This window comes from Pyrgilauda ruficollis, unplaced genomic scaffold, assembly GCF_017590135.1.
Source record: "Pyrgilauda ruficollis isolate IOZ18807 unplaced genomic scaffold, ASM1759013v1 scaffold7, whole genome shotgun sequence".
Taxonomy (NCBI): Eukaryota; Metazoa; Chordata; class Aves; order Passeriformes; family Passeridae; genus Pyrgilauda; species Pyrgilauda ruficollis.
Window position 1 is genome coordinate 13,890,896 of NW_024528821.1, and position 23,290 is coordinate 13,914,185.

General features: G+C 55.9%; 1 protein-coding gene across 2 annotated transcripts in view; it reads left to right on the top strand.

Annotated features, from left to right (window-relative positions):
* Positions 1–21,733, top strand: part of DLG3 (discs large MAGUK scaffold protein 3) — a 76,358-nt gene extending 54,625 nt beyond the window's left edge. Inside the window, exons 12-24 of one of the 2 annotated variants that reach the window (XM_041485416.1) lie at positions 398–554; positions 894–996; positions 6,172–6,286; positions 9,778–9,954; positions 10,616–10,691; positions 11,264–11,363; positions 14,106–14,147; positions 14,854–14,904; positions 15,692–15,793; positions 15,962–16,134; positions 16,700–16,809; positions 17,392–17,483; positions 19,160–21,733. In XM_041485416.1, coding sequence (XP_041341350.1) covers positions 398–554; positions 894–996; positions 6,172–6,286; positions 9,778–9,954; positions 10,616–10,691; positions 11,264–11,363; positions 14,106–14,147; positions 14,854–14,904; positions 15,692–15,793; positions 15,962–16,134; positions 16,700–16,809; positions 17,392–17,483; positions 19,160–19,266 — 1,405 coding nt within the window. In that variant the 3' untranslated portion in view covers positions 19,267–21,733. Of the gene's footprint in view, positions 1–397; positions 555–893; positions 997–1,179; positions 1,204–6,171; positions 6,287–9,777; positions 9,955–10,615; positions 10,692–11,263; positions 11,364–14,105; positions 14,148–14,853; positions 14,905–15,691; positions 15,794–15,961; positions 16,135–16,699; positions 16,810–17,391; positions 17,484–19,159 lie in introns of those variants that run through there. The other variant, XM_041485418.1, reaches the window with a different exon arrangement.
* Positions 21,734–23,290: the final 1,557 nt, after the last annotated feature.

Here is a 23,290-nt window from a genome sequence, read left to right on the forward strand (position 1 = left end):
AGAATTAAGTCATCAAAAAATGCAGGACTTCTGTTGAGCTGTGCAGGGTCTGTGGCACTGGAGGGATGCATGGGGCTGTAGGCACACTTACCATGCTATGGAGGGGCTTAATCCCGCCCTCCTGGCTCATGGCATCTGATGCCACCATGCAGTTCAGTGTTTCTGTGTGTCATTTCACAGTGGATGCTCTGTCCATGCTGTGTCTCATGTCACTCCACCTGCCACCTCTTCAGACTCTTTATCAGTCTCCACAGTGCTGAGGGCTGAGTCACACCAGGCTGCACTCGGGTGACTCCAGCCCCACCAATGTGCCACGAGCCCTGGGCACAGAAGAGCCTGTCACCAGCTTTGCTTCTCCTCACCTCGATGTCTCCCTGTCCCTTATGTGTCATTCCAGGGAGCCCCGGAAAATCATCCTACACAAAGGCTCCACCGGCCTGGGCTTCAACATTGTTGGGGGGGAAGATGGCGAGGGGATCTTTGTGTCCTTCATCCTGGCTGGAGGCCCTGCTGACCTCAGCGGGGAGCTGCGGAGGGGAGACCGTATTCTTTCGGTGAGTTGGTGGGGCACCCACTGCCCCTTCATGGCCCCCCACAGCCCCGGCTGGGCACGGTTCTGTGGGATTCATCCTGGGTGCCGGTGTGTTGGCACGGCCCCGGGGTGGGGACAGCGCTGATGCCTGCGCTGGCCGGGGACAGGTGCCGGGGATGCCGGTACTGGAGGTGCCGGTACCAGGCGTGGTGCTGGGGGTGCAGTGGCAGTGATGAGGCTCTGAGAGAGTGGCTACCGTGGGTACCGGTGCAGGGGCGGGGCAGCGGGGCCGAGGCGCGGGGCAGACCCCCGTGGTTCGTGCCCCACGGGTCCGGTTCAGCGGAGCCGCTCTGTCCCGCAGGTGAACGGCGTGAACCTTCGCAACGCCACCCACGAGCAGGCGGCGGCGGCGCTGAAGCGGGCGGGGCAGACGGTGACCATCATCGCGCAGTACCGGCCCGAAGGTACCGCCGGGGCGACCGCGGTCGGGACCGGGACCGGGACCGGGACCGGGACCGGGACTGGGACCGGGACCGAGCGGGACATGCAGATGAGGGGTGTGGCTATGCAGATGAGCTGGTTGTGATATGCCGATGAGGGGGCGGGGCATGGCTGGCGCGCGGTCGGGAGGCGGGGGCGGGGGTGCGGGGCCGCGGCCGCCCCGCCTGCAGGTGAGCGCCCAGCGCCCCCGGGCAGCCCTGCCGGGACCCCGCCGGCAGCGGGGCCGCGGGGGGCTCCACGGGCCGCGGTCGTCTTCGGGGGAGGGGGAAGAACTCTGTTTGCTGGAGGGCGTCGCCGCGAGGCCCGGCTCCGTGGGGTCCCACGGGCCTCGCGGTCGGGACCCCGCGGTCGGGAGAGCTCGGGGCTCCTGGAGGGCGACCACGGTGCGGGCGGGGCTGGAACCGGGGCGCCGCTGCTGAGCTGGGGCTCGTTCCCCCTCTGAGCATCCCACCTGCAGCGCCGCCCCAGCCTTTCGCTGGGTTCGGATTCCCTGGCCGCGGCCGGGGCTGGTGGTCCCGCCGGGGGCAGCGGCAGGGGAGCGGCAGCTGCCTGCACACAGCGCGGCTGGGCGGGAGCGCTGGGAGGGCGCCCCGCCGGCCGCGGGGGCCGGGGCTGGTCCCGGGGCTGCGGCCGTTCCCGTCCACTGGAAAGCGCGTCTGTGCTGGGCCCCACTGGTGCTCTCCACCAGCTTTCTCCAGCAGCTGCTCCGGTCCTCGCCAAGGAGGCCGATGTCCCCCTAGGCATGCCCTTCATCTCGTGCCTCTCTGTGGCACCGCTGGGCGAGGTCCTGCTGCTCCCGGTGTCCCCTGTTCGTCCATCCCATGGCAGAGGCCACTGGGGCATGGAGTCATTGGTGCTGCTCAGGGCTGTGCTGTGGGTGTGGGGTTTGTTTGTTACCGCTTTTTTTTTCTTTCTTTCTTTCTTTCCAGGAAGCGCTTAATGTTCTCGTATTTCTGGCTCCCTTTGCCACTTGAGATTTGGCAAAGACACCAACCAAGAATGGTTCTTAAATGTCAGATTGGACAAGATGTTTTGAAACCCCCTTAGACCAGGCAGAAATGTCAGAGTGTTGTAGCTGGTGACTTTCGATGTCCCTGGTGGTCCCTGGCAGGTGTGGGCAGCAGCGCCCGGCACAGGGCTGCAGCCAGCCCGGGAGGCAGCGTTGTGGCTGTGCAGTACAGGCTGTTGTAACTTGGAAGTTGCCCTCAGTGCTCCAGAGGCTTGAAGGGCTGGGAGTCATAGTGAAAGATCTCCGTGGTGTGAGCTCCCAGTGTGAGTGAGGCTGGACCCACTCAATGGGCTGTGTACTCTCAAATGTTTACCTTTTCTGTGTTTGTCATGTGGAAAGAGCAGGAGAGCTGGATTGTAGGATGGCAAAGGAGGAGATGCTGGTGGAAAGGAGATTTGAGAAGTTCTTCCCCGCTAGCAGAGGTGGAGGATGGCACCTGTCTCTCGTGCCTGAGCGTGGGCAGGGCTTGCCTTGGGGTGCTGGATGAGCACAGTGTGCTCTGTGTCTGACCTCGCTGGGGCTCCAGGGGGGCAGAGAGGCTGCTTGTGCAGGTCTCGGGGGATGAGGGACCCTCCTTGTTTTGTGCTGCCAGACACTAGGAGGGAAAAAAAGCAAAGACCAAACCAGGAAAGGTTAGAAAGAGGAGCTGCTGTCCTGCCTTTCTTCTGAGCACCAGCACCTTTGACCACTGCTGCCTGGTGTCAAGGAGGGGGAGTGATGGTTCCTTGGAGTTTTTGTGAGGTCTGTTCCCTCTGAGCACGTCTCCCCCTGACCTTTGCCTGCTGCTGTCACCAGCGCTTGGATTTAGCAATTCCCCCTCCTCACACCCCATGCAACAAAGCTTTGACATTCCTCACCTGAAAATATAAAAAGTCGCATTATGGCCTTTCTCTGAGTCAGTCTGTTCAAAGGGGAGTTCCAGGGCTGTGCAATGAGTTCTAAAAGCTTCTGGGCTTTCCCTGTGGCTGTGCTTCCTTCTGCTTTCCTCAGCTTGTGGAGGGAGGTATCTGTGCAGAGGGAAGGTGTCTGGGGTCAGGGTGCTAAAATGCTGGGCTGAATCTGTCAGTAGTTTTTGTAAGTGGCTGGGCTGAAACCTGTGACTGAGCATTTCTGGGCTGTGCTGGTGGCCTGGCCTGGGCAGAAGTGTTTGTATACAGAGCTTTATGTGTACTCAGGGGTTGCTTTCCAACGTAGCTCCCCTGTCTGCCAGCGTCTTTCCTTAGTGCTGTCTCCTGGTGCCCAGATGCAGACCCAGGGCTTTGTTGGCTTTGCTGGGTGTGTTTGCAGGTGTGTCACACACGTGTGCTGGTTCTGGGATCCTTGGGGCAGGCAGGTGATCCCTGCCTGTTGATAGTGGTCTGTAGCATGTGCACACTCAGGGATTCCACTCAGGATGGAGCTCACCCCAGGGGACAGAATCAGGCCCAGCTCTAGGAACACCCACACCCTGGAAAGGGAAAAGCAATGGGAGGGTGCAGGGGTGTTTTTATCCAGCTGCTGAGTGAGAAGAGCAAACATCCTGGCACACGGTGCCATGGCACTCATGGCAGGAGGTGCCAGCTCACCTGTTACATACTTTTCAGTCTTGATAAACATGTCCTGAACGTGTTGAACACTGTGGAGATCAGCCCTGGCTCACCTCCCTGCTGCACCCTGGGCAAGCTTCCTGGGAGGGTTTCAGCTGCACAGGTCTTCCAGAGTCATGGTGCAGAGCAAGGTGGCCCTAAGATAGGGAGCAAAGGCAGGAGCACCCCTTGCTGGGGGTGATCTGCTGGTAATTGTCTCAGACTGTTCAGTGTGCATTTAAAGGGTGCCCATGGCACCTGGCAGTACCCTATGCTCAATCCTGGGGTAACCTTGTTTCCCCTGCTCTGGGAGGGAGGCAGTGGGCTTGTTTTGGGGCTGGCTGCTCCTCCAATTTCTGCCTTCCCACAGCTGGAGCAATGTGGGTTGGTGGCTCCTTGCAGACCTTTCCTAGGGCAGGACTGTGTTTGCTCTCTGAGAGTAGCCCCTGTCCTTCAGTTTGCTGCAGCCAGCCTGGTTTGTGCTCCTTGCCATGTTAGTGGGCTTTTCCCACCCCTCCCAGCTGTATGCCCACTCCCAACAAAACTAGGAAAGGCCCTTTCCATGGGGTGCCCCAGCTGAAATGGGGACATTTGAGAACTTTGGGCTGCTTGCAGGGGGAGGCACATGCCATTTCTGGCAGTGGCACCCACAAGTTGCCCTTCCAACGCCCCCACCCTGATGCTAGGCGTGGAGAAATCTCCTTTTGCCCTGTGTTTCCTGTCCAGTCACAGGCAGTGCATCCTCCACACTTGGAGAAGAGTTTTGTGGGAGGAGTGTGAGTCTGTGCAGTGGGAGCAGTGGTCCCCTCAGTGTGGGGTGTGCCGGGAATCTGTGCCCCAGCAGGGTTTGCCATGACCTGGCTGGGGACAAGGGTTGTAGTGGTGCTTTCTCGGGGAAAACAGCCCTTCTGTACCAAAGAGGGTTTAAAAAGAAGCTGTACCCACTTCTGACAGATGCTCCTCTGGGATTCAAGAGCGTATGGGTATTGCAGGGCAGAATGAGCTGTGTGGGTCAAGAGATGTGGAGTGAGATGAAGCTCACTTCCCTCTGCTGAGAGCTCTGTAAAACCCTGCTGCTGCTTGGGTGGCAGAATTCAGTTTTCTTGTAAAATAAGCATTGTCCATGCCTTGCTGCATCTGTGTTTCCCTCTGCCAGCAGGAAGGCAGGTGAGGCAGTGGGTGCCCCTTGGCACAGGGCAGCCAGGGGTTCTCATGGTCTCCACGTTAAGCAGCTGACCCTGCCTGGTGCTGCAGCAGCTCTGGGTGTTGTAAGGCAGGAGAAGGGGCTTTGCATGGAGTTTCTGTGTTCCATCTGGCAGTTTTTGTGTGTATTGCCTTTTTTTTTTCCCAATCCTTAAGTAAAAATGTATCTTTGGTAGCTGGGTGTAGCAGGGAGATACCCAGGCTGTAGGGCTGGAGTCAGGAAATGCCGAGCTGCAGCTGCCTCATCCCATAACCCCAGCCCTGCTTTTGTCTGCACTGACAGTGCATGGGAGAGGGGCTGGTTCCCAAACAAAGCCCACAGAGCATTTCTGAGCAGTGTTGCTGTTCTTCCTATGTGATGTGGCTCCACAGGCCCAGCACTGCTGTGGCTCTGCTCTGCAGCGAGCGCTCGCCTCCACAGCTGAGCTGCCATGCTCCCCTCCCTAGAATTAAAACCCAAGCCACATGTAAATCACTGGGTCATGGACAAGACTTTCTAGGCAAGTCTTACAGCAGGGATGAGCCTCGTCCTCTCTCACCTGTAACTGCAGGATGTGCCTAAGGAACAAAATCAAGGATGTGAGGCAAGGTCTGGCAGTGTGGGCTGTGGCAGTGCCAGCAGCTTTCCTGGAGCCACAGTTGCACTTTCCTCATTCGGCCCTGGGTAGGGAGGCCTGGTGCCTCCACCCTCCGCGTGTCAGCCCGACCTTTACACCCGGCTGAAGGTCGGGCTGGTGCAGCGCCGGGTGCCGGGGTGGCGGCTGCTCCTGCCCAGCTGCCTGGCAGGAAGCTGCTGGTGTCTTCTGGAGGGTTCCCCAGCTCTTCCTGCAAGTCTCTGTCACTGGGATGTAGAAGCAAAAGGTGAATTCCTCCTCCCTGCTCCTCTTCCAAGGGCAGGGACTTTGTGTTTTGCCTCCCTTTCCCCATTGCTGCTGAGGAGAAGGTCTTTGCTGCCAGCAGAGCGGTAGCTGGGGACTCCCACAATGGCTGCAGTCATATCTCCCTGCTCCAGCTGAGGGGCAGTGGACTCCTGGAGGGGTTCTTGCTCTCTCTCCATGTTTTGCACTGCTCTGTAGGTCAGCAGGTTGCCAAGTCCCAGCCATTCCCTCAAGGAGCTGCAGCTCAGCAGCAGTGGAGGTCATAGCAGCCATTGCCTGAGCTGCTGTGGGCAGTTGTGGTGGGGTTGGGAGCAGCTGGAACACTGCCCGCTCCAGATGCCCTGCCTGGACTCCTGCAGAGTTCTGTAACTTCTTCAGCTTTAGTCCCTCGTGTGCGGGGACAGACAGGCTGGTGGGCAAGCTGCCTTGTGGGGATCAGCCCGGGGTCAGCTGTGCCTGCCCTGAGCAGCCCTGTCCCCGCAGAGTACAGCCGCTTCGAGTCCAAGATCCACGACCTGCGGGAGCAGATGATGAACAGCAGCATGAGCTCCGGCTCCGGCTCGCTCCGCACCAGCGAGAAGAGATCGCTCTATGTCCGGTAAGGCCCCGCCTGCTCCCGGCAGCGACGGGCACATCCCTGCAGGGCTGCGGGGTGGTCACAGCTCAGCCTGGGCTGTGCAGTGCCTCGGAGGGTGGTGTGTTGGGGGACATGGGGAGTGAGTGCCGTGGATGCATCACAAAGCCCAGAGGGTGCAGCAGGGAGAGCGGGGCTTGTGCACCGGCTTTGCAAGGCTGGGTGCTCGCATGCCTCTCCCAAGGATTGCTCCAGTTTGGAAAGCAGTGGTCTCTGCAGAGCCTGGGTGGCTGCTGGCCAGCCCAACACACTGGGGAAAACAGGGGAATGGTGGGCATCCAGCCCTACTTCTGTCCCAGGCAGCTCGTGGCAGCTTTCAGGGCACTCTCCTCGAACCAGCTAACAGGCTTCTCCTTGTCTCGTCCTGCCGCTCCTGTGGCAGGATCTGGCTGGATGGGAGATGAGCTCTTAGGACGATTACTGCTCTGAGCCCTCAGAGCACTTTTGGTCTGGAGCCAGGTGCAGGACAGGCAGGCAGGGGTTAAACAGCCATGCAGCTCAAACTGCTGCAAGTCCTGTGCAGACAGGACAATCCCTGCCTGCCTCCTGCCACCTCCTGCCTGCCACAGCGCCGGTGGGATGAGCGCTAATGAGTAATTTTAACTTGGTAATTAAAATAATCCTGTAAATCCTTACTCTGCACAGCCTGTTGCAGGTGAGGCTGGCAGGAGCAAGGGATGCTTCTTCTCCTTCCCTGTGAGAAGGATGGCAAGGGCCAAGGCTGCATGTGCCTCACCTGCATCTCCCATTGCATGGCTGCTTCATGAGAAGAACATCAGGCATGGTGGATGTGTTGCAAGCCTGGTATGGCAGAGCTGCAGCTCTGGGTTCCTGCAGTTCACACCTTCCCACAAGTCTCTGCAGGCGTCTTGCTTGATTTAGCATCTCAGGGCTTCCTGGGGGTGTGTGACAGCTGGGTGCAGTGTTGAATAAACATCTTGTTAGTCCTGCCCTCACTCCCCTGCTGTCCTGTGTGTGGAGGAGGGTTTAGGCTGGGTCCAGCTTGAGTTGAGCCTGTTCTCTGCCTGGAAAGGTGCTCATGTATCAAAGTATTCCTGTGAACCAGAGAGCTCCCTGTTGTCTCCACACTACTAGTAGCATTTCTTCATTCTTGGTGCATTCCCCCCATGGGGCTTTGGAGGCCTCCACAGCACTGTGTCCCTCACACATACCCAGGTGGAGCTGGGCTGTGCGTTGCTGAGAGGGTGATTCCAGCGGAGAGCTTTTCCCCAGTGTGGCCCATCACAACACTCTGCTCGACACACACCCTGCAGACGTGCTTGAAAGAGCTGCCGGGTGCCCAGGCTGCCCCAGCCCTTCTGGGCGGGGTAGTTTCAAGCACAGTTTACCCGAAACCAGCTGAGCTGCTGCGCTGTGGACAGGACATCAATTACAGGACTTGCTGCCTGAGTCAGCCCTGTGGGGCTGCACTGCGTCCTGTGTGCTGTGGGAGGGCTGGAGCTGGGCACCTGAGTGCCTGCTGGAGCTGATTTGGGGGTGCTGGAGTTTCAGCAGAGGCAGGGGCAAGGCAGGTTCACATCCTGCCTGTCACCTCCCTGCACTGCCGCAGGGCAAAGTCTGCCAGCGCTGGGGCCGTGCTGGGTGGGGATGGAGGTCAGGTAGGCATTGTGCCTGGGCACCAGGAGGAAGCCATGGGAGTCCTTGGCACTGCTTCCCTGCCCTCCAGCCAAGCCATCTGCTCTCCTGGCCGTGGGTGCTGGGAGCTGGCCTGGGGACAGAGCGGAGCTGCCGTCTGCCCCTGTGTCCCCGGAGGAGCACCGAGCCACGGTGGGTCCTGCATGCCTGCCTAGCCAGGGCTGGTCTCTTGGGGCACCGTGTCTCGGGGTGGCCAGTGCCTCCTGTGCTGGCTCTGCAGGTGTCCTGTCCCTGCAGAGATCTCGCTCTGCCTGTCCTGGGGTGCAGTGGCTGCTGCCAGAGGAGCATGGGCCCTGTGCTGCTCTGCAGGGAGTGGGCAGGGCTCCTCACAGCCTGCCTGCCTTTGGGAACCGGCCTGACCAGTTCCCCAGGGCCTTGGCCAGAGGCACTGACCTCACAGTGGCCTGTCAGCCACATGCAGCCTTATCTCCTGGCCTGGAGCTGCCTGCAAGGCTTGATTACCTCCGGCCAAAGCACACTGCTGCAGCCATGCTGCCCTGCAGAGGGGACAGGCACAGGAGCTGCCCCAGCCCTGAGCAAGCTGGGCAAGAAGAGCAGATCTGCTGGCTGAATGTATCTGGATGCATAGGGCACAAAGGTCTTGTCCCAAAGAACCCTCCCCATGAGACAGCCCTTCTTCTTCCCATTCAAGACCCAGCCCCAAGTGCCCTGAAAAGTTTCATAGCCCAGCACTCCCCTGGCAGAAATGCCCTCCAAGTTCTGCTGCTCCACAGGGACATGCCACATGATCCCACAGCCCTTCCCCTTAAAGTGTTCTTTTAGACCCCCTTTGGAGTCCCCACAGTGGAAGGGGGTAATGAGCAGGACAGAGGATGTCTCTCCTGCTTGCAGAAGGTTTATTAGGGCCAGGATTAAACCAGCAGCAAGCCAGTGTTTGCAGTGCCTGGGCCCATGCTGGGCTGGGGGCCAGTGAGGCCAGTGTCCCAGGAGCAAATAGAGAGGTTTTGCTGCCAGTGCTTTTAGTGACTCGTTCCTTTCTTTGTCTTTTCGCAAGTTGATGCATCAAAGCAGACACAGTTTCTGTGATCTGGCATTAGTAGAACAAGTTGCAGGTGAAGCCACTGAGAGCAGCTTATGGGTACAGGCTGCAGTGCTGTGTGTGATGTACATGTGCAGGAAAAGTATTAGTGCTCCTCTAGTAAAAAAACAACCTCTTTTCTATAGCTGGTTAGTTTAATTTTGAAGATAATTTTAAACTCAATAAACTGTTCTCAAGGGAGGTGTTTAGGGGTATGAAAAGGATCAGTTGTGGAAGCAGATATATATACTCTGAGATGCATTCCTCATTCACAGGCTCTGTACATAAATAAAGGCTGTGCTCAATGCCTTGGTGATCTGGTGGTCTCTGCCTCTGCAACCACCCACCAGCAGTGGGGTCTGATGTTCCCCATCCCATTCCTTGGCCCTACAGCCATGGAGGGATGGATGGTGGGGAGCAGCCCTTCCTCAGGCTGCTGCTGTGGGCCTGCCCTGCTCACTAAGCACAGACTCTTTCAGTGCATCTATGGCTCATGTGCATCCTGCAGCTGAGGTCGGCAGTGAGTTCTCTCAGTCCAGTCTCAGTCACTCTTGTTCCTGCACTGCACTCTCCTGGGCTTGTGCTGAGCCTGCCAGCCCAGGGATGTGCAGGTGGCTGGCAGCACTGCTCGCCCTGGCAGGGCTTGGGTTAAACTTCATAAGGTGTGAAGGTGGCAGTGCCCCAGGAGGCTGGCACTGCTGCTGCCCTCGCTGCCTGGCCGTGCTCAGAGAAGGCATTGCTGCTCTCTGCTCCTCCTCAGAGCCCTGTTTGACTATGACCGGACCCGGGACAGCTGCCTGCCCAGCCAGGGGCTCAGCTTCTCCTACGGGGATATCCTGCACGTCATCAATGCCTCGGATGACGAGTGGTGGCAGGCCAGGCTGGTCACACCCCACGGCGAGAGCGAGCAGATCGGGGTCATCCCCAGCAAGAAGAGGTGAGTGTCCATCAGCAAGAGCTGTCACACTTGTGACCCCAGGATTTCCCTGAACTCTGCAAGCCCTGCAGCCCCCGGGGTCCTGCTCAGGCTGGCATCTCCTCGTGGTCCCAGTCCACCTGCCCCTGTGCAGCATGCAGGGCAGCTTGGTTGGGCTGAGGCTGTGTGCAGGTCTCCCTAGGCAGGTGTTCTTCAAAGCTGGGTGAGACTCCAGGTGAGGAGGGGAGTGGTCAGCCCCCTCTGTGGTCCCTGTGGGGATGGGAAGTTGGTGTTAGCCAGTCGGGGTCTCTGTGTGAGAGCAGAGTCACAGCAGCAAGGGCTGCTCCTTGTGTCCTCTGTCAGTCTGCCCAGCTCTGTAGCCAGGTCCCACTGTGAGGTGGGAAGTCACAGAGAGCAGAGGAGCTGGCTGCTGCTGCTACCTTCAGGTCTGCAAAGCCAGCCTTGAGTCTGTTCTCTGTCCCTGTTGGGAAGGCTGGCTTGGCTCCTCTCCCACTGCTGCAGACACTGGCCTGGGCCAGACCCTGGGCAGGCAGCTCCACATCTGACCCTCCCTTGGAAGGAGCCTCATTTGCCAATGGGGTGCCTTTGGTTGCCTGAGGAGCCATGTGGGCAGCGTGGAGGGCACATGGATGGGACTAGCAACTCTTTCTCTCCTGATCAGGGTGGAAAAGAAGGAGAGAGCACGGTTGAAAACAGTGAAGTTCCACGCCAGGACTGGCATGATTGAATCCAACAGGGTAAGTGCTGATCTGGGGCTCAGTGGGGCACCTGGAACTGGTAACTAGGGAGGGCAGGATGAGTCCCAGCAGCAAAAGCTCCTCATGGGGCAGCTCAAACAATCCCAAGGCAAAGAGCTGTGTGACTGACCTGCCCCAGGCCCACATCTGCGTGGCACAAACCCTCTATGAATATGCAGTGATTGAGCAGAGGAGCCCAGGATGGTGTGAAAGCACTGGGAAGGACCCATGTTTGGAGTGATGGGGTGGCAGAGCTCATGGCTTGGAGCTGCCTGAAGGTAGCTGCCCTCACACCTCACGAGCAGTGCCTAACAGTCCAACAAGCAAGGAAGAGCAGCCTGGCTACCCCTGCAGAGCTACTGACTGCCCCATCAGCTTCCCAGCATCCCTACCACATGTTTTTCTCCATGCTTAATTTTTTTCCTGCATTACAGTTCTCATGTAATCTCCATTATTTCATTTGAGGGTGACTGCCCTGACACAGCTCCTCATTGTCTCTTCATTTTAATTTTCCCCACATGTGTTGAACACCATTGTTTTTTCTGTCCTCCTTCCATCTCCGTGTTCTTCAGTCGATCAAAACGAAACGTAAAAAGAGTTTTCGCCTCTCTCGAAAGTTCCCATTTTACAAGAGCAAAGAGAACCTGGCCCAGGAGAGCAGCGGACAGGAACGTAAGTAGCAGCTGGCCAGAGAGGGCAAGCCTGCACCCCTCGGCTTCCCTGCCCTGAGGGAAGAGATTCAGCACATTTCCATAGCCAGGGGTCCTGGCACCTGCCTGTATTCAGGTCTGTGCTCCACACTCGTGCCAGCAGCTAGGGAAAAACTGGATCTTGAAATGAAAGCAACAGCTGCAGTCTGGCACTCTCTTCCTTTCTCTCATGTTCAATGTCTTCATCTTTTCATCCAACTTTACACCCACCCAACTCCCTGCTCTGCCTCCCCCTGCTCTCCCCACTTTGCTGCAGGCTCTGCTCCCTCCCTCTGCCTGCTTCCCTCAAGTGAGGGGCTGGCTGCCTCCTGCAGAGCTTCTCCTGTCCCTGCCAGGGCTCAGGGCTTGGGGAGGTCCCAGCCCCATCTTCCCTAGAAGTGACTTACAGCTTCCCATTCCCACTGGAGAGCCCTTCCAGTGGGTTGAGCCCTGTGGACACGGGGCAGCCATGACCCTGCTGCCCACCCATGACTGAGGCACATCTTTGGTAGTTGGCTACAGATGTTGGGGGTCCACAGCTCTCACCACCCTGGCACTCCCAGTAGAGGTAGGGTGTTTATCTTGTTGCCCCAAATCCTGATGTGGGCAGCACTGGAGCTGCTCACCAAACCCAGCCCCTCTGAGTGCTGAGCTGCATCCACTCAGTGGGCAAGCTCCAGGCTGGCAGTGCCCGCACCTCTGGAAAGGGGCAGTGGACAAGAGCTGTGTCTGTGCCCCAGTGCCAGCACAGCAGGCACATCCCCTCCCCTCTGGGGCTGTCTTGGGTGTTGTACAGAGGCAGGAGTCGCTGCTGGGCTGCTCCAAGGGCTCCTTGCATCCCTGTGCTGCCCATGGCAGGCTGGTGCCAGCTTCCAGTGATTTTAGCAGACAGCAGAAGCCTCTGGCCCGTGCTGAAGGTTGTCTGTGTATCTGCCTGTCTCTGGTAGTGCCTGCACATGGCTGGGCGCCAGTGAGATCTGTGCTGAACCTGGGGCTCGCTTTTGGCTGCCCTGCAGTGAGATGACACAGCGTGGGGATGAGGCAGACCACTCTCTAGCTCCTGTGTCACAGACACACAGCCAGCTCCCTCCCTGTGCTCTGCCCCTGTCCATCCCAGTTTGCACTGAGGGGGGTCTCTGCCTCACATTTCCACAGCCTGTGCAAGCATTGTACTGTGGGGCAGCTGACGCACACAGCTGGGGAAAAATGTGTCCTCCTGCCACGTGTCACAGAACTGTGTGCTGTGCCTGGCCCCAGAGTGGCCAGGCTGTGCTGGGGAGGCACAGAGCCACTGTGCCCTGCCAGTACACTCCACAAGGAGAAACACTTCAGCCTCTGTGCCAGCAGCTCAGGGCTGCAACTGCTTGCTGCCAGCCGATGCTGCTGTGGCTGCCCTGCCCTCCCCAGGCCCAGGGTGGCTCCTGGGGGCTCTTTGGCAGAGAGGGTGAGCTTGGGGGGCGGAGGGGGTCCAGCCAGACAAGGCAAGATGTTGGCAGCGGGCTGATGGTGTCAGCTCTGAAGATATTTAACCTCACTTGCAGTTGCAGCTCTGGGCCGTTCTGCACTCCTGTCACTAATGCTGGTCTGGCTCTGTCTCCCCCATCCCTCTGACTCCCCTTTCCTGCACTGTCTTCTCTCCCCCTCTCCCCCTTCTTGCTGTCTGTGAAATCAGGACTTCCCTGGGTTAAGTGACGATTATTATGGAGCAAAGAACCTGAGTAAGTTGAATTCCGATGCACATTGTTCCCTTTCTGTGGCTGGCGGTGCCTGGGGCGTGGCTGGCTGGGCTCTGGCCGGGGCAGCTGTGCTTCCCTGGCTGCAGGGCAGGAGGAGCCCCGGGGCTGCTCCACTGCCGGGACCCTGCGGGGCTTGAGGTGCCACTGCTGCACGTGGGACGGGGTGGGGGTGATGGCCATGCCCTAAGTGCCTGCTGCACCTCCTCATCCTCTTCTTCCTGCTCCTGTCTGGGTTGGTTGGTGCTTTAGCACTCGGAGCCACTTCCAGTGTGGGTGGGAAGTGGCTGTGGTGGGTCTGCTCTGAATGGGGTGGGTGACAACAATTTGAGGTGTTCCTGCCTTTCTCTGGGTTACCACATATGCAGAACTGCAGAATAATGAGAGGAGCCCCATGGGCTTCTCAGCTGGGGCATGAGATCCCTGCCAAGCTCCAGACCCCCCAGCCACTGCAGAGCCTGACTGGGGCAGGCAGCGGCCAGCAAGCCTCTGTGGGGTGGTCGCAGCACTAGGATCAGCCTGAGCAAGCAAAGCCCCAAACTCTGTCCCATTCTGTCACTGTCTTGTCTCTGTGCATCCCAGCCCCGTGCCCAGAGGTAGGCTCCCCCATCCCTGTGCCAGCACAGCCGTGCCCTCCCCTGCCCGCTGTGTGCATGCTGCACCTGCTCCCCTGCCAGCATTCCTGCCAGCATCCCCTGTGCACTGCACCTTCCCCCGGCCTGGGAAGCCTTCACATCTGCCAGGCAGGCCCTGCTGGCCTCTCTGTCCTCTCCTGGAAGCCTCCCCCTGCATGTCCCCGGGTTCCCAGGAAGGGTGAAAGATGCCGCCCTTGCCCATGTGGCACGGACTCGTCCCGGTGGCTGCTGGGCTGCAGGTGTTTCGGGAGGCCAGCGCTGTCCTGCCCTAGGTCACATGTGCTGGGTGACAGCCGGGTGCCCCCGTGCCTCCTGCCCATGCTCCTTCTGAAGGGGATCTCTCTGGTTGCTTTGCAGAGGGCGTGACATCAAACACCAGTGACAGCGAGAGCAGTTCCAGTAAGTGTGTGTGCACCTGCTCTCCCGCCCCGTGTCCGTGTGTGTTCCCGGTGTCACTGTGCATGTCTGGGCACGTCCATCTTGTCCTGTCCCTGGCGGTTCTGTTCGGAGGCTGGTCCTTCCTGCTGGTGACACTGAGATGCTGCGGCCAGCTCCCTCCTCGGGGCCAGGGAGAGCAGGGGCTGCAAGTAGGAATGAGCCTGCCTGCTTCACTGCTCTCTCCTGGCTGCACAGCTCTGCTCCAGGGCAGGGTGGTGGGTTCCCAGTCCATGGTGATCCCCCATCCTCAGTGCCTGCTGCAGGAAGCAGTGGCCAGAGGCCAGGCCTGCAGCTCAAATGGCTCCTGGAGCCCAAGCCTCTACAAGAGTATGGGATCCAGCTGCAATAGATGCTCCCTTTGTCCCCAGAAAGTCCTCTAAATACCTGCAGGGAGGACACAACATCCCAATGGGCTGGGAGCCTGCAGCAGTGGGGGAGGGAAAGAGGAGGCTTGACCCAGAGCTGGGACATGAATAATTAAAGTGGCTCAAGGGCGCATAACTGCATGCCCGTCATGCTTCACATCCGTGGGTGGAGTGATGGGGACAGCCTGGAGTGTCCCCAGAGCTGGGGGAGGCTGAAGGGGCAGGAGCCAGCTCCTCACAGCTGCAGAGGGGCTGGAGAGCTGCTGCAAGTGCTCACCTACATCCCCCTGGCTCTGTTGCAGAAGGACAAGAGGACACCATCCTGTCGTACGAGCCAGTGACACGGCAAGAAAGTAAGTCCTGAGCTGAACTGCCCCATGCCCACTCCAGTGGGGCCACCTGTGTCCCCAGCACAGCCAGGGGGTCCTGTGTGCCCTCCTCTCCTGCCACAGCAGCAGGGCACTGGGTGGATGCAATAAGAGTCCCGTGTGTTGCATGCAGCAGGGGAGCCAGGTGTGCACCGCTTTCCCTGGCCTCCACTGCCCAGTTTGAATCAACAGAAAAGATTTTTGTCATGGTCTGCAAGACCAAGGGAGAGATCCAGAGCTAAAACTGAGCTTGGCTTTAGTCCTTAGCTGAGGACAAGATTATCCCTTCCTACCTCAGACCAGGCCCCTGCTGCAGACCACCCCCTCCCTGGCCACAGCCCACAGCCTGCTTGGTGCTCAAACCCTGCAGGCCCTTTTGCAGGCTGAATAGTCCCAGCCTCAGTGGTCTGTCCTTGCCAGGAGCTGGATCTGACTCTTAGGCTCCCGTCACTCCCCCAGCTCCGTGGCATCCTTGCCCAGCTGTCCTGGTTGCCTGGCTCCTGCCCAAGCAAAGGAGCAGCTTTGCTGATCCACAACCCTGGAGACCTGCAGAACCTTCCCTGAGGCCACGCAGATGGTTTGGGTCAGATGGGAAGGACATGCTGACCATGACCAGGAGGAGATAAACTCGCATGGAGGAGGCATCTTTGGGTGCCCATGTGATCCAGAGCACCCACTGCCAGCAGGGAGAGGGCAGGTCAATGCCAAAAGTGGCAGTAGGGTCAGCTGCCTGCAGCACAGGTGGGCCTCAGGTTGTGGCTCTTGTTTGCAGTTCACTATGCGAGGCCAGTGATCATCCTGGGCCCGACAAAGGACAGAATTAACGACGACCTCATCTCTGAATTCCCACACAAGTTTGGTTCCTGCGTGCCCCGTAAGTCCCAGCTTGGTGCTGTTGCTGGAGGGAGGGGAGAGGGGTGGCTCTGCTCCTTGCAGGGTCTTGCCCGTGGCGTGGGGAGGGGGCTGGGAGCACAGGTGGGTTTTGTCCCTCCTGGTTTGTGGCGTCACTCTGGGCTCACTCTCGGTTCCCACTCTCCTGCAGACACCACCAGGCCTCGGCGCGACAACGAGGTGGACGGCCAGGACTATCACTTCGTGGTATCCAGGGAACAGATGGAGAAAGACATCCAGGACAACAAGTTCATAGAGGCTGGGCAGTTCAATGACAATCTCTATGGGACCAGCATCCAGTCCGTGCGAGCGGTGGCAGAGCGGGTGAGTGTCAGTGCCAGTCCTGGCACTGGGATGCATCCAGCCCGAGCCCACACGCCTCCAGCAGCTCCCCTCCTTTCCCTGTGGTGTTAATGAAGGGCTGTAACCACATTAGGCAAGCACAGCACGATGCTCTCCTCCCTCCAGAGTCCTGCCAAGCCATGTGGCTGCTTTTCTCAGCTGTGCTACTCTACCTCAGCGTGGTACCTCTGTCATTCAAACTCCACCCAAAAGCCTGGCACTGGTGGCCCACCTTTGTGCTCAGGAGCTCACAGGATAGAGATACCTGGGTGCCCTCAAAGCAGCAGTGTTCCTCTGGAAAAGTCCTGGGGCTACCCAGGCCTTGTAAATAGTTTCACGTGTCCAGACAAAGGCTCAGTCCCTTTGCCTTGTGGCTGTCCTGCCCTGAGCAAGCAGGAATGTGAGGCCATTGGGAGCTGGCTTGTGTCTCGGGAGTGGGGTTCATTTCTGTGGCTCCTCCCTTTTCAAGCACATCTGTATGAGCAAGCTGTTTCCCACACAGAGTAGACTGTGTGGGTAGGTCTGATCCTGCTTGTCTCCTTTCCAGGGGAAGCACTGCATCCTGGATGTGTCTGGCAATGCTATCAAGAGGTTGCGACAAGCACAACTTTATCCCATTGCCATTTTCATCAAACCAAAATCCATTGAAGCCCTCATGTAAGTGCAGCACCGTGTTCTGTGCCTCTCCAGCTGCTTGTCCTGCTGCTCCTGGCCCTGGGTAGAGCAGGCTGGAAAGAATGGGAGAGCTGAGCTTGCAACTCTTCTGAGCAGCAGCAGCAGAGGATATTATCTGTGAGGAGAGTCAACAGCTTGAGACTGACCCTGAGATCAGAAGAAATTCTGCTGGCACCAAGGGGCCTGGGAAAAGCCCTTCTCTAGTCAGAAGGGGTCAAATTGCTTATTTCTGTGTTTTATGGAGATGATAAACCCTAGGCAAGCAGGGAGACTTCTGCAGCGGTCTCACAAGTTTAAGGGATTGTCTGAGTTTGAATTCCCTTCCATGCTGTGGTGCAGAGGGGTGGGGGAGGTGGCAGTGGGAAGAACTGGTGGAAGTTGAGATGAAGTGCCAAGGCAGCCTGGAGTCTGTGGGGAAGGGCACTGCCTTGGGAGCTGGGTCCTGCACAGCTTCCATTCCTGTGAGCAGAGGATTCCCAGGCACCCTGGCTCTGAGGGCTATTTTTGCTTCTGTTCATTCCTAAGAAAAAGAGCTAAAAAGTTTCTGGTTTTTGTGTATGACAGGGAGATGAACCGGAGACAGACATATGAACAGGCCAACAAGGTCTTTGACAAAGCCATGAAACTTGAGCAAGAGTTTGGAGAATATTTTACAGGTGAGTTCCTGAGCAGGGTTGTATCTGAGTTACTTCACTTTTCCATCCAGCAGCTGTGACCTCTCTACCAGCACTGTCCTACTACAGGGTCATGGGAAAACATCCAGCTTCATCAAAGCAAGAAAGAAATGGCACTTTGCCAGGAGGGCTCTGCGAGGGGACTGCTCCAAGATCAGTGGATAGCAGTAAACGAGTCATAGAGGAGGAGACAAGTTGTCAGGCAGGATTTTCTGAGTTTGTGAAAGCTTATCACCAACTTCAACAATAATAAAAATCTAAAAATCCCCGAGCAAGGGAAGCACAGGGTTTCAGAGGGCTACAAGTCTACAGGAAGTAAACTCCCTGCATGGGAGAAAAGGGGAGCTTTTTCAGAAAGAGAAAAGAGAAGTTTCTAAAGAGGAATGATAGAAAATTAGTCACCTAAATGGTGGAGACAGTCCTGAGTTATTACAAAACATCTACCCAAAAAGACTGGAAGTTTGGCTTGCTTCCTAAGTAGTCTTTGCTCAAGAGCCAGTCAGGGGTTGCTGACACTTTGTGCCTGCTGAGATGAACTGCTCATGACACAGGCATCCTTGTGCATTACGGAACTAATGTTTGTAACGTGATTAATTCTGGAAAACCACAGGCAGGTGAAGAGGCAGAGGAACTGGTCTTCCATCCTTTTTCCAGTGCAATAGCTGTTTCTTCTGAAGTTGAGGAATGATAATGTTGCCAAACTGTGCATTACCTACCTAACAGCTACTGGGAAAAACCCCAAGCAGGATGTTTTCCAAAAATTTATTTCAGCTGGGCAAATACTTGGGTACAAACACAATGAGCTTTCCCCAGACCTCCTGTCCTGGGCTCCAGAGCTGCTGGCTGTTTTTCCAGGAAGATATGCCACAGTTTTGCAGGCCCTCAACATGCCACTGTGTACTTGGAGGGCAAGTTTGATGTTGACCTGTGGAAAAGGAATGCTGTTGGCTGAAATGTGTTGAAAGAACTGGGTAATGGGCAGAGAGATGGTCACTGCCACACATTCTGTGCCAGCAACTTAGAATGAGGGAGAAGAGCTGCTGGAGGATGGTGCTGGCTGGCTTACAGAGGCAGGCTGATTACCAGAAAGCTTTGGCCCTTCTCAAGCATCTTGCTGTGCTGTAGGCAGCACAGTGGAGTGCAGGACGGGGCAGGGGGTGCTGCTGGAGCCTTTCCCAGCCTGAGAGCTCTCTGCTCCCACCCTGCAGCACAGGAGGCAAACAGGAGGAGCCCTCAGCAGCCAGCCAGAAGGAAAACCAGAGGGAAGGGACAAAGCTGGCACCTCGGGGTGGGTGCTTGCTGCCCCCCATGAGCTGCCCCAGCCCTGCCTTCCTCGCTGTGGTCAGCGCAGCCGTGGCGGTGCCAGCCCCGGTGCCTGACACAGCGTGCAAAGCTGATTAGCAGCCTGGTGTGGAGGGCCCAGCCAGCCCTGCACGCAGCCAGGAGCTCTGCCAGCTGGGATCAGCACTGGCTAATCCCCACCGAGGTGCTGCTTTAACCCTCTGTGTCACTGGGCCCGGGGCAGCTCCTGTGACACCGCCAGGTTTGGTCCCTGCTGGCTGTGCCCTCCAGCCCTGTGGGGCAGCAGGAGGGCTCTCCCATAACTCATGGCAGTGCTGCCTGCTGCTCAGGGTCTTGTTTTCTCTCTCCTCTTCCAGCCATCGTACAAGGAGACTCTCTTGAAGAAATTTACAGCAAAATCAAACAGATCATTGAGGACCAGTCTGGGCACTACATCTGGGTCCCGTCCCCAGAGAAACTCTGAAGATGTCTCCCACCTGCTTCCCTGTGAGAGCAGAAGATCTCTGAAGTCCCACCCATCCGAGCCCTCTGCCCTGAGGGGGAGGGATATGAAAACTATTCCTGCTCCCTTTTTTAGATCGTCGCAAAATTGAGTTTTCTAGTCCTGTTTCTTTTGTTGGGATGAACTCATATCATTCATCACGTGACTGTTCCCACCATTCCTGCATGGACCTTCCCACTGCTCCAGTAGAGACAGACGAGAACCCATTCAAGGTCGTTTTTTTATTATTATTATTATATTATTATTATTATTATTATTATTAACTAAACGAAGAATCAAGATGGGAGGAGGCGGCTAAGGACTAATGTAAGAAAACAAGTGAAACAATGGACTCTGAACACATGAGCTGGTATCAGAGCTCCAGGGGCATTTTTCCAAGTGTGACCGTCTAGCAGCTCTGAACAGTGCGACACATGGGCAGCAGAAAGCATTTTATTTATCTGTATATGTAATTTATATATAATATAGAGGAGAGATATTATATATATATTATATATATATATGTATGTGGACTAGGAAGTCTGAGGGACCTCTCTGAGAAGGTGTTGTATTATTGCAAGGTTCTTTCAGTTCCTCTGTCCCAACCACTCGGCGTAGGGAGTCCACTTGGGCAGGACGAGCTCAAAACGGTACCAGGTGCTTTGGAAACTTCTCCCATCCAGGCCAGTTCCCTGCAGCCACCCTGGGTCTGGGACAGGCCAAGACTGGTACTGCCTGTGCAGGAGGGACCTGAGCAAGGAGCAGCAGCTGGCCTGCGAGAGGCTGGGAGACAGAGACTGAGCAGGAGGCTGCGGAGCAAGAGAATGGATGATGCTACATATTAAATTGCACATTGTTTTACACACCACCTTATGTGTTTGCATGAGAGGTTTCCTTTTGGTTCTATTTTTTTAAGCTGATTTTAAACCAAAACCATATTGTGTTGTTGTGTTGGTTTTTTTAATTATTATTATTATTATTATTATTATTCCATTTTTCTCTTGTCAATGATGAACTGAATGGGTATAAAATCCAGTTTTTTAACTTATTTTTTAAGCTGGCTCTATTGTAAATAGAATCTAGATCTGTGGTGTTTAGTTAAGAAATACTTTACTGGCCACATGGAACAAATGTACTCACTGTCCTGTGTTGCTGTGAAAAACCTGGGATGTTGGACTGGCCCTGTACCTGTGGGTGCAGGTGGAATGACCCATTCTGGCTTGTGGCAGCACACTGGCATTCCCTTCTGCATTAGCCACTGGCAGGAAAAGCCCCCAGCTGTGCCTTGGATGGACACTCACATTTTCCAGATCAGTAACAGAATTGAAACACTTCTCTGTTCCCTGCCCCATGCAGTTCCCTGCCCTGCTGTGTGCGGGTGCCAGGGCTGGCTCCCCGGGAGGGGCCCTCCTTCCAGCAGAGGTGACTGCATGGCCAGCTTGCCTGGCTCTGTCTCTGGCATCTCTGTGTGAATCTGTGGCTGGAGCTGGGTTCTGCTGCCTCCCCCAAGCCCCCCCACAGCCCTGCAGAGCTGCCCCATCTGCTGGGCACTGGCGTTTTTCAGGAGAGGCACCGAGACACTTGGCCCTAAGCTGAGACATGTCTGTCTTTGGGGACACTTTGGCTTCTGTGCTTGAGTGGGGCCCAGATCCTTGTGTGGAGCTGGGGACACTCATGTGGCCTTTGAGAGGAGTGTGTGCTGGGTACTCAGAGTTCAGGTCCGAGTGCTCCCACCTTACCAAGAGCTGGTGAATGCTGTTCCTCACACAGTGCCAACCCCACAGCACGGGAGGTCGCTGTCCAAGCACGCCCAGGTAAGTCTGCTCCTGCCTCTGTTTGGCAGGGACAAGCTGTGGTCCCTGTCCCCAGGGTGATGGCTCTCAGTGTGTCAGTCAGTGTGGCACACAGGCTGCCAGCGTGAGCCAGAGCTGCAGTGACACTGTCCCTGTGCTGCCTGGGGAGAAGCCTCCTTTGCCCATCCTGCATCCCAGGAGCCCTGCAGGGACCGAGCAGCTCTGGGGCCAGGACAGGGCACTGCAGGAGAGCCACAGCTGTGGGCACAGTGGAGGGCAGCAGGATTCTGCTGTCGGTGGGACCGACCCTAAAGGAGCACACAGAACTTTGGCAATGGATTCGTGTCGGGCATCCAGCCCCTGCCCTGCTGGTCCTGCTCCAGCTGCTATAAATGTCGGTCCCTGAAGAAGTGGAGTAAGTGAAACAAAAGTCCTTAAGGTGCTAGTCACACATTCCTATCTTTTTTTGTGTTTTTTTTTTCTTTTTTCTGTTTTTTCCTAATAGCCTGTCTCCCTCTCTCGAGTCACGTGGAGAAAAAGATGATGTACTCCATGGCATAGCTGACAGTATCGAATCGATCATGACAACAGTAGTTGGTTAACAGTGTTTCTTCCAAGGAGACATATATTTTTAATAAACAGAGAGTTGCAAAGAACTCTTGTCTTTGAGACCTTCTTGTAGAGTCCTTCATTGTGTACCAGATCTTTTTTTTTTTCGGTGCTGGTGTTAGCAACTCTTGATATGGTCTCTTCATGGCAAACTGAAGTGTTGACAGTGGTTTAAGGGAAAAAAATAGCCTTTTCTAGTATAAAAGGTGATGCCTGAGACCTTGCCTAGTGGAAAAAGGAAATCTTAAAAAAAAAAATAAAAATAGAAAATAAAAGAAAGGAAGTGGGCTTATTTAGAGCTGCAACGCAGCCACTGAAAAGTGCTTTTGGTTGGGTTGCTTTAACCCAGGTTAAGTCTGGCCTGATGACACAACACCATAGTGTATTTTGGATCATGGCTTGAGCTCTGGGGAGGTTGCTTTACAAATAATAGGGTCTGTGGGCTGCTACGTAATTGTTCTTGTACTGGACATAAAGACAACAAAGTAAATACATAGTCCAGCTAATATAGAGCTTCTTTTTACAGTTTTAACATGCTGTTTAAACATCAGAGAGAAGAAAAGTTGTAAAGATAACTGGTATAATTTTTAGTACCTTCAATGCAAAGAAGAGGAGTGCTCACTGAGACAAATGTGGTTAAAGGAGTGTCACAGTACTTTGTGCCTGAATCTGCTTTGTCATTCAGCTGAGCTGAAGGAAGGGTGAAGGGGTTTGGTTTTTAAATAATAGATTTCTTTTTTACTTTCAAACTGCACAAAAGAGAAGCAAATTGTGATTTCAGGAGAGCAAGGATATTGTACCAACTGAGTTTGCTGACTGTTCAGTTTGTGAAGCTCACTGGACAAATTCAAAGCCATTTAGAAACTCCTTTAACTGATCAGACCAACAGCCTGGTGGTGGTGGTTGTCCACAGACACCAGAAGATTAAGCAGTTGCTAAGCAGATCTGATGCTAGAATTACCACTCAAAAACCAAACTTTGCTTGCATGCTGACTATTTGGAGTCAGGGATGAAGCAGCACAGAAACATTGTCCTTTGCTGCTGCCCAGCGCTGCCAGGCTGCTCTGCCCAGCCCGCTGGGGCTGCAGACACCCCTGCCATGGCAGCCCACGGCCTCTCCTGAGCTCCTGTGTCACCTTGATCTGCTGTGACACGGAAACATTCAGGTTCCAGGGGGAGAGGAACACGGGGTTATCTTCTCAAACAAACCCTGTCACTGCTGTAAGGCAGAACAACCTCTGGAAGAGAAACATCGTGTGAAGAGAAAGAGGGTGGCGTGGAGAAGGAACTTGCTCTGTTAAAGCTGTAACCACCCCTTTTCCTGCCTAAGGATAAGTTGCTCTGCTGATGTTTGCAAAGTCCTGGCCCAGAAAATAGCAGAGCACTGTCCTGAAAATGGTCCTGTCTAGCTGTGAAATGCAGGAGCTGGTTCTTTTCTCTCCCAAGATGTCCTGCTAAAGCTGCCTGCAACAGGCATGAAACTAATCTGCCCTAAGACACTTCTAGAAAATTAGACTGTAAGCTGCTTGTGCTATAGAGAAACATGTCTGTGCTTCTGTCTGCAGCTCTGGGTAATTAGCTGTCTTGGCTAAGCAGGAGAGCAC